The sequence below is a fragment of the Saccostrea echinata genome, unplaced genomic scaffold (genome assembly GCF_033153115.1).
Source record: "Saccostrea echinata isolate AGI-Se365-2 ecotype Australia unplaced genomic scaffold, CSIRO_AGI_Sech_v1 ptg000029l, whole genome shotgun sequence".
Lineage (NCBI taxonomy): Eukaryota > Metazoa > Mollusca > Bivalvia > Ostreida > Ostreidae > Saccostrea > Saccostrea echinata.
In genome coordinates, this window is record NW_026889778.1 from 37,212,826 (window position 1) to 37,227,143 (window position 14,318).

At 33.2% G+C, this 14,318-nt stretch overlaps 2 protein-coding genes across 2 annotated transcripts in view; both read left to right on the forward strand.

Annotated features, from left to right (window-relative positions):
• Nucleotides 1–7,610, forward strand: part of LOC133195265 (kinesin-like protein KIF28) — a 46,107-nt gene extending 38,497 nt beyond the window's left edge. Inside the window, exons 16-18 of the mRNA XM_061331119.1 lie at nt 3,674–3,822; nt 3,978–4,073; nt 7,362–7,610. Of these exons, the coding sequence (XP_061187103.1) occupies nt 3,674–3,822; nt 3,978–4,073; nt 7,362–7,610 (494 nt within the window). The remainder of the gene's footprint in view (nt 1–3,673; nt 3,823–3,977; nt 4,074–7,361) is intronic.
• LOC133195887 (protein lifeguard 4-like) overlaps nt 1–14,318 on the forward strand; it is a 396,544-nt gene that overhangs the window by 288,565 nt on the left and 93,661 nt on the right. The gene's annotated exons all lie outside the window — the stretch shown is intronic.

Here is a 14,318-nt window from a genome sequence, read left to right on the forward strand (position 1 = left end):
CAAATAAGTGTTGCGCTTTAACAGAGTTCATTATGACGTCATTATGTTTCGTTATTACTTTAACAATTAGACAAATAGTGCTGGAAAAGTGTAAATTTACTATCATGATAGGGCATTTAGCACTGGTTGAAGCAATGAAATAAAATGTTTTTCTTGGTTTCACGTTCTTTTTCGGAAGTCTTGTTGTAGAACTTGTATATTGGAAACACTGAAGAGTTAGGAATGTTTTTTGCACATGTACTAATATGTACGCTTACGGCAGTGCACTAGTACTCGGTTTGACGAATCTGTTGACGATGGACGGTCATTCGGTGTCTAAGGGTGTCCCCGGTTTGGCCAATATAATGCTCGCCGCATCCTGAACATGTAAATACATATATCAAATTAGAACTCTCGCAGGTAAAAGATGAAGAATAATGGATGCTCTTCCGCTTTTAAAAATAAACTGTTGGGTTTCTTATAAAAAGGGACAGGTTCCACATCTTAGGTGATGACATTTTCTAACAACTGGTGTTTCTTTTGTATTGTTAAATTTTGCTCGTGTTAAAATCTCCTTTAAGGATGAGCTCTGTCGTTTAATTTTGATTAGCTGAAATTCACTCAATACTTATTTCATTCTTGGATCATTTTTTAAAATTGACATGTTGGTTTTGATGACTTCGAAAAATTCTTGATTTTTGGGGTTGTGTGTTGATACATAGGATATAAGATTTTTTCTGGTTTTTCTTTTATCTGAAGTAGGCTGGTACTGTCATGTAGTATAGCGTTGTCTATTCCTTTTTCAATCAGTAAAGTAGGATAATGTTGTAATAATTCCCGTAACTCATTAAGTCTGATATTTAAAAGATCCTTGTCCGATATTATGGTACAAAGTCGTCTGGCTAAATTATACGGAATAGTGTTCTTGATGTGTTTTGGATTACAGGAATGAAAGAAGTATTGAGTGAATTTCAGCTAATCAAAAGTAAACGACAGAGCCCATCCTTAAAGAAGATTTTAACACGAGCAAAATTTAGCAATACAAAAGAAAAGAATTCGACTTTTTAAAAGTATGTAGCCATACCATCCCTACTAATGTTATTGTGATTTACATTCAAGGCACGTGGTGTAGGTTGACCCAATCAAAGGTTATAGGGTTGAACCGATTTTATTAATAAAATTGTCAGTAAATAGGAAATTGCTCAAGTTTCTTCTTCTAAATACATGTACCTAAAAACTGTCTTTCCAGACCTTTCTGAAAGATTTGCATGATTTTCAAAAGGAAGGAGGTGATTAAAAATCAGAATCTACTAAATCTTCGCTTTTGTGATAATTTTCGGGGAAAATTGGAGAGCTCAGTAGCGACTATTTTTTCAAGGCCGCCCAATACGCTTTTAGAAAAAAAATATGTGTTAATATCTACTACGGTGACAAACCTTTGTTTACCTTATTTGCCCACTGTCATTGCGCACAGCGGATCTCACAAAGAACAATTGTCCAATCACTGAATGAATAGCAAAGTATTCTGGCCAACTACATGTTTTCATTTGACTTCGAACAATTGGTTCACGTCAATCTACAATGCGATAAAAAATGGACTGCGAACAACCAATTCAAAAAATATTGTTTTTTATAAAAGAAATACAAACTTTAAGATTAGAAACTAAGAAAGATGACACGGGCGTTAATAAATTGTTAATCTCAGATTCCCTATAAACAACAAGATAAACATTTTATATTTGTTTATTGTGGCGCTTCTGGCCGCGGTGATTCATTTCAGGAGTTACCACAGGGCTACCCCTCAATAACAAAAAACAACCAATGCAAAATATGTGACGGTACCAAATTGGGCGGATCCTGCACTGGGTAAGTCCCGAGTGCATGGACGTCACCAATACAATATTAATTCATAGTCAATTACCCATAAATTCCCAACAGTCAAAATATAATTATACTCCCTATAGTCAATTACAATTCAATATTGAATATTCAATTTCAATTCAATGTACAAATTCAACAGTTCAAACTTCAGTATCAAAATAATCAAATGTAATGAGCTTAATGTATTGCACTCCTCCAATTGCTTTGATCGCAGTTGATATTAAAAGGATGCGTGATTTCCCGACTGTCAACTTCTATGTAGTCTTTGGAGACCAGGTCTTCCAACAATCTGTTGGAGTTCTGATGGGAACTGATTCTGCCACTTTATCAGCCAACCGTTTTGTATATTCCTACACCTGTATGAAGCAGAATAATATATTTTTAAAATATTGTACATTAGAAGCAAACTCTTGCTCTGGCCTTCAATTTGATATTAAGACATATCGAGGACATATTGTCAATTGACAATAATTACTTTCATTGATATGTTGATTCGATATATCCCAGTGAAATTGAAATCAAAAACACTCCGTCATTTCACAAATGCTTCGTATTTTGATGTTCTACAGACAGTAGACGATAATGGTAAAATGATAACTAAACTATGTGACAAACTTGATGACTTCAGCTTTTCCATCGTCAACTTCCCTATTTATGTCCTAATATTCCAGGATCATCTGCATATGGTGTTTATGTCTCCACACTGATTCGATACGCAAGAGCATGTTCTGAATTGGATCTTTTTTTTTTTTTTTGAAACCGAGGCAAGCTACTGACAAATAAGTTGATGTTACAAGGATTTCAACTCTCCCATTTAAAAACAGCCTTTCGCAAATTCTACAGTCGTTATAATGAGCTTGTCTGTAAATATAGCATATCGTAGGGTCCTATTTTGTCTGACATATTTGATTCCATTTGTTAGATCATTGCTTTTATACTAAATTTGGCTACAGAATACACTGTATGCACCAATACATAGTGCTCAAGGCGGGCGTTCGTTATCTTAACATTCTTCATTTGGATGCGAAATATATTCAGACTGTTAAAACTTGTGCAAAAATAAATATGTTCATAATTTTACAGCTACTTTAAGATTTCCAGACACTTTAAATGCGTTCAAAACGTACTATTGCATTGCAAGGTTGGTTTTAGGGTTTAAGTAAGTTATGTACATGTACTTAAATACAGCTATTTTATATATATAGGGTTCAATCGGCTATATATTAACACTTTTGTCTTGATATCACATGACTGTTGATTACGTGACAGTCACTTGTATTTTTTAAGTGTTTCACATTAGTCGCTGAGGCGCAGCCGATTAACACAATTATTCTAAACATTTTGTTAAAATAATAGACTCATCGTATCCTTGTGTACCCGAAATGTGCTAGGAAAAAAAATCATAGTATTACTTTGTTACTTACAATTATTTCATAAGAAATTCATCTTACCGACAAATTTGAGTGTATTTTCCACACAATATTGGAATCTGTAATAAAACAAAGCCATCACACATTTTTCCCAAGCAAGATTTAGTTAGAGAACAATCTCTTCTTACAGATTTCCAAAAGAAATTTCAGATTAATCCTCATTAATAGCCTGTGTCAGACTCTTTTATACATACGTATTAAATTCTTCCTCTAACCACGGGTATAAAAACAGAGTACATTTCAAAGGTATATTTTTTGTAAACATTTTGAACACGCTGATTTGCAATCAAAGATACTTAAGCGATGTATTTTTTTAACATTCGAAGGCACAGAGTGCACTCTGATATTCTTTGGGAAGCCTTAACCTATCTGCGTTGTTTCAGATGAGATAGCTTTAAGATTGAAGGTGACAAGAAGAGAGGAAGAAGTGAGGGAAGCTAATGCCAAAGCTGTGCTATTGAACAAACCATTGAAATTTCACCTACAATTAACCAGCGCATATTTTTTAGGACTAAATGATCGATCACAAATTGCAAGTAGCTTATATCCTAATTTCTCTAAGATTTAAATAAAATCATTCTATATTGAAAAAAAAATGTGTTAAAAACTTTAAATGTCCTGCAAAAAATTTGCAGAAAATTATTTTATGTTTCTATGAATTGATGTGGAAACATATATAATTTCCAGGTTATTGTTAAAGTGCTGAATTTGAAGAACAACTGCAGGTATATTTTGACAGAAAATGAATTTAGCGACAAAATAGCTGCTATAAATGACTATGACGTAAGTCATTCCATAAAGATGGGTTGTATAACTTTTTATATGAAGCCATAGTTTTTGCTCATTTAATTATTTTATACCTTTCACACTGTCTTATGTTTATATTTTTCGGTTTGTGTTGTTGTCTCTTTAACGGGTAATACTTCCTTTATTCACGGTTGGCTACCGTTGAGAGATTGCTGGTGTCGCAATCGAAAAATTCTCGACAAATCTTTCAACAGTGTTCTAACCATCGGCTTGGTCTTATAATGATCTCCCATAGATCTCCAGAGTCTTTCAGAAAGAGCAACTGAGCTTACTGAAGACTGCATCTGAGATCTATGGGAAGTTACGTCTGCAAAATGATCATTGAGAGATTTTGGAGACTTGTGTGAGATCTGGAAGAGACTTTCACTACAATATCTTCAATTTTTCATCTCCCAACAAGCACATTATGATTTCTCTCAACATTTACACAGAAACAGACTTTTGCATGGACTGAGTAATTCTAATTATTATCCTTCATATTTCTAGTAATAAAGTCTATTTGATTAGTCTAGATGTCAAGTACAAAGGGACAATTCGAGGTATCTCCCTCACATGCACGTTGGCTACTGTGCATGTGTTGTCTCCCTTCAGATGACACGCGGGTATGTTAAGGCTACACTCAGATATTGTAACTTGATTGATTGATTGATTGATTGTATACTGTTTTACGTCCCATTCGAGAATTTTTCACTCATATAGAGACGTCACCATATACCGGTGAAGGGCTTCAAATTTTGACCTTTACTCGGCACTCAAGGACATTGAGCAGTGAGGGATCTTTATCGTGCCAACGCCTGCCGTGACACGGGGCCTCGGTTTTTAAGGTCTCATCCGAAAGACCCGCAACTTTCACTCCAAAGTGCCGAGCGCATGGCGAAGGAACAGTTGCTACCTATTTTTTATCGACTTAGGTCTGTCGCGGCCGAGATTCGAACTCACGACCTCCCGATCACGGAGCGAGCGCTCTACCGACTGAGCTACCGTGAACGGTATATTGTAACTTGCCTATACAATATGACGTCGTAGTAAGCTATATGACGTGAAGTTTAGATATTATGATTTTTAAATATTTTATATTTAAAGTTTTTCTTTCAAGTCCTAGAAAAGAATGGAAACATGTAAAATATGATAATAACTAGATCCTGACATTTTAGATGGTATAGATAACGAAGTATTTGTCAGGTGGTTAAATTCCTAACCCATGATGTCATAACTGTTGACCAAGTATTTGTCGAGTGAAAATGAAACGGAACGAGAATTCATGTAAACAATCATTTGAAATGGAAGTCAAAAAGCATTTTCATAAATACTATATGTAATTCATAAGGAATATAAGTTTAAGAATTAAGTATGTTGATTTATTTTCATCATTTTTTCTGATAATGAAGACATGTAGTGTTTTGCAATCCTATCAGTCTTTACCCTGTCGTTCTTAACAGCAAAGACGCAAACGTTTAGCATTATGCCAGACACTGGTACTTTGAAACGTAATTTTTGGCATATTGAGAGCTTGTGTTCTATATATAGTATTTGGAAAGTGCTGCTAGAATCGTGTGTTTAACATGAATTGATTAAAATTCTTCGATCATATGTACATAATGTAAAAATTTTGGTAAGATTAATGCGAAAGTGTGGAATGATTATTTCTTTGACAGGAGAGTAGGACTTTACAAGGACCAAAGATGTTTTACAAATTATTTTTACATGTAGAAATGAATTATCCCCGGAGTAGTGCTGAACTTTTCACTTTTAAGGCATATTCTTCTACTTTAAGACGTCACATAATGACGTCGTAGTGAAGGGTTCTTTTAGGCTAAGCTTCATTGATGTCTGTTCAATTGATAATAATAGTAAATGTTCTATCCGTGCCTTTTCTGGTTCATCAAATTTACATTTTACAAAAAAAGTGTGAATTTGCTGATCTGGGTGCTGACTTACATGCAATATACCTGCGCAATAAAATAGCAAGCGAGCATGCATAGTGGCAAATGTGTTGTCTCCCTTAAGATGAAACAAATGCCGAAAACTCTGATAATATCTATAATATAAGCTCGATCAGTTAACAATATAATCTAACTGTTACGTCAAGGTTGTATATTGATATATTTTGAAAAATTAAGGTATAAAATTAGAGCAGTGGGTGAGAGAATACAAAAGGTTTGCCTGATCTTTTATACTCTATTTCACAAAATCTTCTGGATAATAAACGATAATTATCGACTTTTTGGTAGGGAGACATCACAAATTATCAGGTATGAATAGGCTTGTCACCCTCGGGCTTAAGCCTTGATAATATGTGCCTTCTCACTACTAAACAGTTCATTACAGAATCTTTTATAATCCTTCAAATGAATAGTCAATCTGATTGGTCTAGAACATGTCAGGTAGAGGGAGAAAATTCGTGAAGTCTCCCCCACGTGCCGGTTGACATCTTCGTTGTATTTCTTCAGATGAAAATACAATAATACAAGCGAGGATGCAGAATTACATGTCTCCCTTTCATTTTGAAATAAAATGTCGTAAGTGAGATAACTCTGATAATAGTTAATACTTTTGCGTGATCGGTAAACAATAAATTCTAACGGTTTTATCAAAGTTGTCTGTTGGCATATTTTGAATTATGGAATTAGAGCAGCGGGTATCTAAACACAAAATGTTTATATAAAATTTAGAATCTTCAGGATAATAAAACTATTTGGGCTAAAGCTCCCTCGCGTGACAATCCTATTCAAACCTGATACTAGTAATTTGTGATGTCTCCAACTCAACAGTCCATAATTGTACAATTTTTTACAGCACTTGGAGCTTTCTTTGCATATTGACTTGTATATTCACTTAGATAAAATATGAAGGTAATGAGCAGTAATGCAAAGCTCAAATTAAATAAGAAAAGTTGTAAGAGAGCAAACACGGACTTTTGTAAATCTGAAAGATGAGATCTTGTGACATGAAGGAGTAAGCATCCCCTGTCAACCAGTTTCGCCTTCCTTGTGCCCCTTATCATCGGGTAAACGGAGAAATCTGTAGACAATTCAGTATGGAAATGATGGTGTAACAATTCGTATAAAAGACGTCAACATGGACGCCACATTGTATTCGCAGTGTCATTGTGTCAACAATAGAATTTGCGAAATGCTTACTTTAAACGAGATTGTTGATATCCTATTATTTCTCAGTAGCTGGCCTCTTTTTTAGAAATTATTCTTACGTATTTTTAATGTGCCACTTAACGATAATTTGAATTTACCCTTTGATCTACTTCAGGAGAAGCAGGGAGAAGAGGGTGTTATTGACCCTTTTCTAATCGATCCCAGTTCGACCTATACACCCATAGGGATAGGATTTGCTCGTATTCAGTCGCTTGCCTCTAATCAAGGTGTTAGTGCTAAAATACCTTGTGTGAATGAACTGTCTCAGAGAATCGGGAAGATGCAAATTACAATTGAAATTTGCTCCAATAACTGGAGTGTTGAAAGACTTCCACAGAGAATCCAGGAGGAAAAATTGGTATGACATAGGATACAGTCAAACCTCGTTATCTCAAACTTCACGGGACCGAAAAAATACTTCCATATATCCGAGGATTCGAGATATCCAGGGTAAAATACTTCAGAAATAAGCGCTTGATACTTCAAAATTACTTCGACATATCCATGGTATTTGAGATATCCTTGTGCGAGATACCGAGGTTCAACTGTATTAAATCTTTTTCTCATATTCGAATGAATTAAGTGCTATTTTACCCAATTTACTCCCATGTTTATCTTTCTCTTGGCAAAAAAGGTTCCATTTACCTTTTGACTACCTTATCTCATTAGTCTTTGAGGTAACACATGTAAAATAATACTTTATGTACATATACAGAGTTAACTGGATGATGAATGAGAATTCCACTGTTTCACTATTCTACAATTTTAAGGAATCAAAGTTAAATATATTAATATATATATTTACTAATATATTTAGTCCGAGATCTTGTCAAAAATTCTTCATATGAAAGTTCAGTATCTAAAACGATTGCAATCTCTTTCACATTCTTAATTTGTAAATAGATTTTAAACTCTCAATGTACATACTACTTAAACTCTTCTTGTATAAGATAATTTGATGAAAATTTAATCGCTAGTTTCTATCTGCCAAATATGCAACTTATTATAAACTATGTTATTCTTTCACAAAGAGTTAAAACTGAGAAAACAAAAGGAAATCATAGTCCCTGAAGCTTTTTACAATCATATGTCTAGATAAAACATTCCAAATTTAGAAATTAAGATGAGATCGTGTCAATGACAGTGAATTGCAAAGCAAATGCTCACATTTCCGGAATGGACGATCGCTTAATCAATTTTAATTTTCCCTTCTGTGTTCCATTCTAACCCCGTTGAGCTATATATGAAAACAATTGAATCTACACAACCTGAGTATGGTTGCAGATTAATTTTACTCATTATGACCGTGCTGTTCTTGAAAAAAAAATCAATTTTTTTTTCCAATAGATTCCCGTGTAAAATTTACTGCATTTAATTCAATTCTTAATTATCTCACCTTTTCAGATGGCGTTACCTTTTATTTGAATAAACTTGAATATTTTTTATTCAATGGTGTGTTTTTGTTATGTTTGGTTGAAAATGATCCAATGAGTATTGAGAAAAAGTAGAAATGTGAAAAGTTTGGTACGACGACGACAATAATGACAACAACAACGACGCGCAGACAACAACGAACAATTTTGATAAAGAAAGCTCACTTGAGCATTTGGCTCAGATGATCTTAAAATATGTCTGTTGTTGTATTATCTTTTTTTGAATTCTTTTCATGTAAGCAGTTAACAATACTTAGTCTAGTATTTTTCTCTTCTTAGCTTTGTAAACCCATGTATCTCAAAATCTTCATTAATGGGATTCAATTTGAAGAAAATCTGGAAGAAAAATACACTAAGGTAAGATTTTTCATTGATGTTTAAACAAGTAAATAAAATATAAGCTCTAAAACTAAACGGTGTGTTTATGTGTGCCATTCGTCAATGTCCGATTTAACATGGTTTTATACAAAAATATAATAGCTTTAAGAATATTATACATTTAGTGCATATGCATTTAGCTAAAACATTAAAAGCACTGTGTAAGTTATTACACAGCAATTGTGGAACAAGTATGAAAGTTAGTTAATATATGGCTTGTTAATACGCCTTGCCAGGTCCCTCATACCTTCTTCCCGATATGTTATATACAGTGTTAATTCTAATCAAAAACATTTCAAGTTATTCATGTATTAATAATCGGATAAAGTGACATTTTGACATTAACTGAGTGTAAACAGTAATATATTTTATAATTTAGTTCCTCTGAATCATTGACTTCAAATTAGTATTTATTCACTTTCTCACAATTGAATTCAAGCGCATCAATTAAAACGAATCAAAATGAAAGTCGTCAACTCATTTACTCCTAGGCAAACTTAAAGTCTTAATTGTAAATTTTCTACTCTAAAAATTGAAGTATTTGAGAAATTTTACTTAAAATTAACAGGAAAAGTAAGGGCGTATTTTGAATGAAGCAGTGAAGCAGATTTAACACAGTTTTTTGTTGTGCATTGTTGTATGAATTATAAATTTAGTATCTAGAAGTCTGTTCCCAGTCCAATCTAGTTCGTGTAAACAAGGCTTTACGAGGGTTGTTAGAAAAGCTTCCGGACAAGTTTTTTTGATGATCCTTAAACATTTACAAACATATTATCTAGATAAAACATGCTTCACGGAGCATATCACCTTTTTGCACGTTTACGTTACACAGATACAGACCTTTTAAAAAATTACTGAAATTATCTGAAAAAGACTAAAATGTTTTTAGATGCTGCTAGGATTGCCTACACACATCTGAGACCAATATGTTTAAATGGTAGTAGCTTTGCAAGAATGGAAGGATTGACATTTTTGATGATCAACTCTGCGATCCCCCAAAACTCTGCTTATTGCATGGACGTTACGCCTTTAAATTTTGCATTATTTCCATACCTGATCGCTTAATGTAGACATTGGTTTTAAGATCTAGCTAATTTTCGATACGCCACAAAAACATTTAAGCAAAAAAATATAACATTTCTTAATAAAGTTATTCAATTTTTAAGAAGGAAAACACACAAAGAAAAGACTTTAGAAATGAAAGATATTTAGAACTGTGAAAAAGCTAAAGAGGTTTGAAATCAGGTTGTCACGTCACCTAACGTCAAGTGATTGCTCAATGAATCCTATAACCGTACAGTAAAAATTATTGTATCTTTTCAAAATTTTAGTAATTCGACCTGTTTTATTAATACTAATAAATAAAGGATAAGAATTTAATCAGAGACACGTCATTCTTCAAAGTAAGCAATGAATTTTCCGTAAATCAACTTGTCTGTGAACTTTTCTAACAGCCCTCGTTTATCTTACCCGACAGGTTCTTAAAACTAAAGTTCAAGGTATTTCTTACAGTTTTGCTTAAGATTTTTGCAGTCTATTATCTGTAGAATAAACATGACATTCAGATTTCACGTACTACTTGTAAAGCACTTTTAACATAAAACATGATTATACATGTATTTCAATCACCAAGGAAAGTAATAGTTGACAATGCGTTAAAATTGTGTTTCGCTCAGATACTTTGAAATTATTTTCATTCTTGCAGATAAGTGCTCGTGGGCGAACAAAATTTTACTGGAATTATTTAATTCATTAGGGTTATTGTTTGAGGGCGTAAAATATTTTATTGGTTCGTGCACGGTGGCACTTAATTCCATGGGTAGTTCGTAAAACCATAAAATAATGAACAAATAGGGTTCAGAAAGTTATTATTGGTGGGGAATGACCCACGAAACAAACGAGCATTGGTCCACCATGAAAATTGATTGATTGTTGTTTTACGTCCCGTTCGAATTTTTCACTCATATAGAGACGTCACCATATACTTTTGAAGGGCTTCAAATTTTGACCTTTACTCGGCACTCAGCAGTGAGGGATCTTTATTGTGCCAACGCCTGCCGTGACACGGGGCCTCGGTTTTTAAGGTCTCATCCAAACGACTCGCAACTTTCACTTCAAAGTGCCGAGCGCATGACGAAGGAACAGTTGCTACCTATTTTTATCGACTTAGGTCAGTCGCGGCCGAGATTTGAACTCACGACCTTCCGATCACGGAACGGGCGCTCTACCAACTGAGCTACTGTGAACGGTCCCATGAAAATTGATGATTCCATAGTATGTTTAAGGTTTTCCATTTCTTACATGCACGTATTCATTGTCATTAACGTGTTGGCCTTGAATTGAAGGGATGTGAATGTTTAAAGATCAATACAGCTGTGGCTGAAAAGGTAGACATTTTGTATAATCGTCTTTTTATGTCACAATTGAGATTGACGTGATACTTCCAACATGTCGAGTTACGCATTTAATGCTGGTTGAGACGGTTAGGACTTACATGTAAGATGAATACTTAGGTCAAGGTCATCTTTCCCGAGAAACTTTAGACATATTGTCTCAATTAAGTGACAGAGACATTTTGCTTACGTACAGTGTAATATTTGTGCTTGATCGGGTAAAATGTTTTAATGACTTTGATCGTTATATGCCTTAAGCAGATTTAATTCTTCTTGTACGAATAATATAGCCTTTTACGTCTCTCTATTCATTGTTAATATTCTTATTTTTAGGTAAAATATAGGTTTTGTTTACCTAATACATTTGAAGAGGAAGAGGAATTTGATGAAATTGAAACAGAGGAGTCTGAAGGAGCTTTTGAGAATTTTTACTACGAGAAGAAATGGAGAATACCATCACTTAAGGAAAAGGTACATGAATTATCATTATTGGAAAGAATTTATGCAAATCGCATATAACTACGTTTCCCAACAGTTAGAGATATCATAATTATTATTATTATTATTTTTTTTTTTTTTTTTTTTTTGCCATGGTTGTTTTTGTGAAAAATGATCGCTTCCAGGAGATATAATTTAAATCACTGACTTGAAAAATTGATTTTGCTTATGATGAGTCCATTAATTGTTACTTAAACGAAGGATACCACAGGGATTTTGAAATATTAATCACTTTGCACACAAGACAGGGATTACAAAAATGTAACAATAAGCATGGAATTTTGAAAGATGTAGTCTCCTTACTGGAACGATGTGTAAAACAGACTTTTTCTGACCACATTTAATCAGTGTTTACCATATTTTCTGCATAATTGTATAGATCCATTTAATATGATCGGTCAATACTGACAGAGGTTCTCTATTTCATATAAAAAGTAGTTAATGTATTTATTTCATTAAAATCAAATAACAAATCGATGAGAAATATGGTGGTATACATTTGAAACATGCTCGATTAAGTTAAATGATACGCTTATATTGGAATGATAGTAATTTGACAAAACTAGCCAAACTCATGGATAAATGTTACTATTAATATAATGAAATTGGACAAACGGGTTTACACAGCAATGCAGTAACATTTAATTCAGTAGCTATTGAAGCATGCAAACTTAAAAACAGAAAGTGCACTCTTTACATAGTATGGAATCGAATTTTGAATAATGACTAATCCATTTTCCTAATCAATAGCCTCAGTGGTTCAGAAAACGTCAATGCCTATGCAAACACAGATCGAGTTAACCCTTATCACTCTTTAAAAAGTATGAAATGTTCAGTTTCTTTTTATCAAATAAAAATGTTCAGTTGGCAGGTTTAATTATGTCCAAGTCACCATTTGAATTTTTTTTTTATATATTCCAACTGTACTAAATACATTCAAAAAGGTCATGGAATACAAAATGTAATAATTATTCAAATACAAAAGCTACATCCAGTTTCCCAATACACTTGATTCGATGTTTTAATTTTCTTTTACTGCTCTGGATAAACCAATAATATTTTGATACCAATGACCCCAAGCTTTATTAGCATCGATATATTGAAATTGCCTCCAGCTTTATCTGCGTAACTTTGCTGAAATGAATTCAACTTCAGTATGTAGCTGCCCCCATGATTTAAAGGGGCTATGACGCAAGTTGAGATAATATTTTCTAAATTTTTCGAAAAACATCACGGCTTACATGTTTCTATAGTATTTCATAGAAGTACATTTACAAACTCTTTTAGTCTAAAATTTCAAAACAACTACTTTTAAGTTGCGTTTGATTGACACTCATCCTTGCACTCTCACGAAATATGATCTTTCCTCAATATTTAAGAAAAATGGAAAATTTGCTATATATTAAAAAACACACTCAGTAAAACATTAAAAATAATAGAGCTCATGCCCATGTTTACAAACACAGATCATTGTTTGAGCTAATGTTATGAAAAAATATATTATTCTCATTGAATTTTCGGGATATGCATAAAAGTTCAGTTCATTAACGTGGAGATGATTTTTCAATAAAAAAGAAATTTAAAGTTATAAATAAAAAAGGCAACGAAACTAAGTCTAGGCTCCCTTAAGGTATTTAAAGAACTTACTTCAAAGTGTTATCTCAAAGAAATTGTTTGCTGCGCATGAAAACATTACAATCGGTCATTCCTATTTGGGCAGTGACATTTTGCTGTTGTTCACATAAAAATATTAAATTCACTGTCTGTTTTTAACTACCATTGCCTAATATTTCGAGGAAATACTATGTTTTATGGTCTTGAATAAAAATATTTGTTTGCATCAACTGAAGGTAATTAAATGGTGGTTAGAGGAGGAGACATCATTTTTGAAAAAAAAAACTACATGTATCTTGTTAACATTCATTTGAATCAAAATATCAAACATGAAAGAATTGAAATCGAAATTTAAGAACACAATATTTTCAATTTTCTTCTTTTCAATTCTTACAGCACCTTGAGTTCTTCAAAAACCTGCTAATTTTCAGGGTCTTGGGTGTTCCAAAACCATTGGCTGAGATAACAAAAGTTCGAGGAAATTTGACGGAAGTAGCTAGATTATTGGTATGTACAGGTGAATTTGATACTTTAAAAGAACCGTATTTTCAACATGTTTATCCTAAGGATTATGTTTTAATGAAATTAAGTGTTTTCAACTTTTCTTGAATACAGACCAAAATGTGCTAATAATTTTGCATAAAGTGAACACTTTTTCATAATAGTTGTAAGTAACCATTTTATAGTATGCATCGTTAAGATGAAATACCATTGCCTGATATGATTATCCCTACTGGAATTTAGGCTAATGGGTCT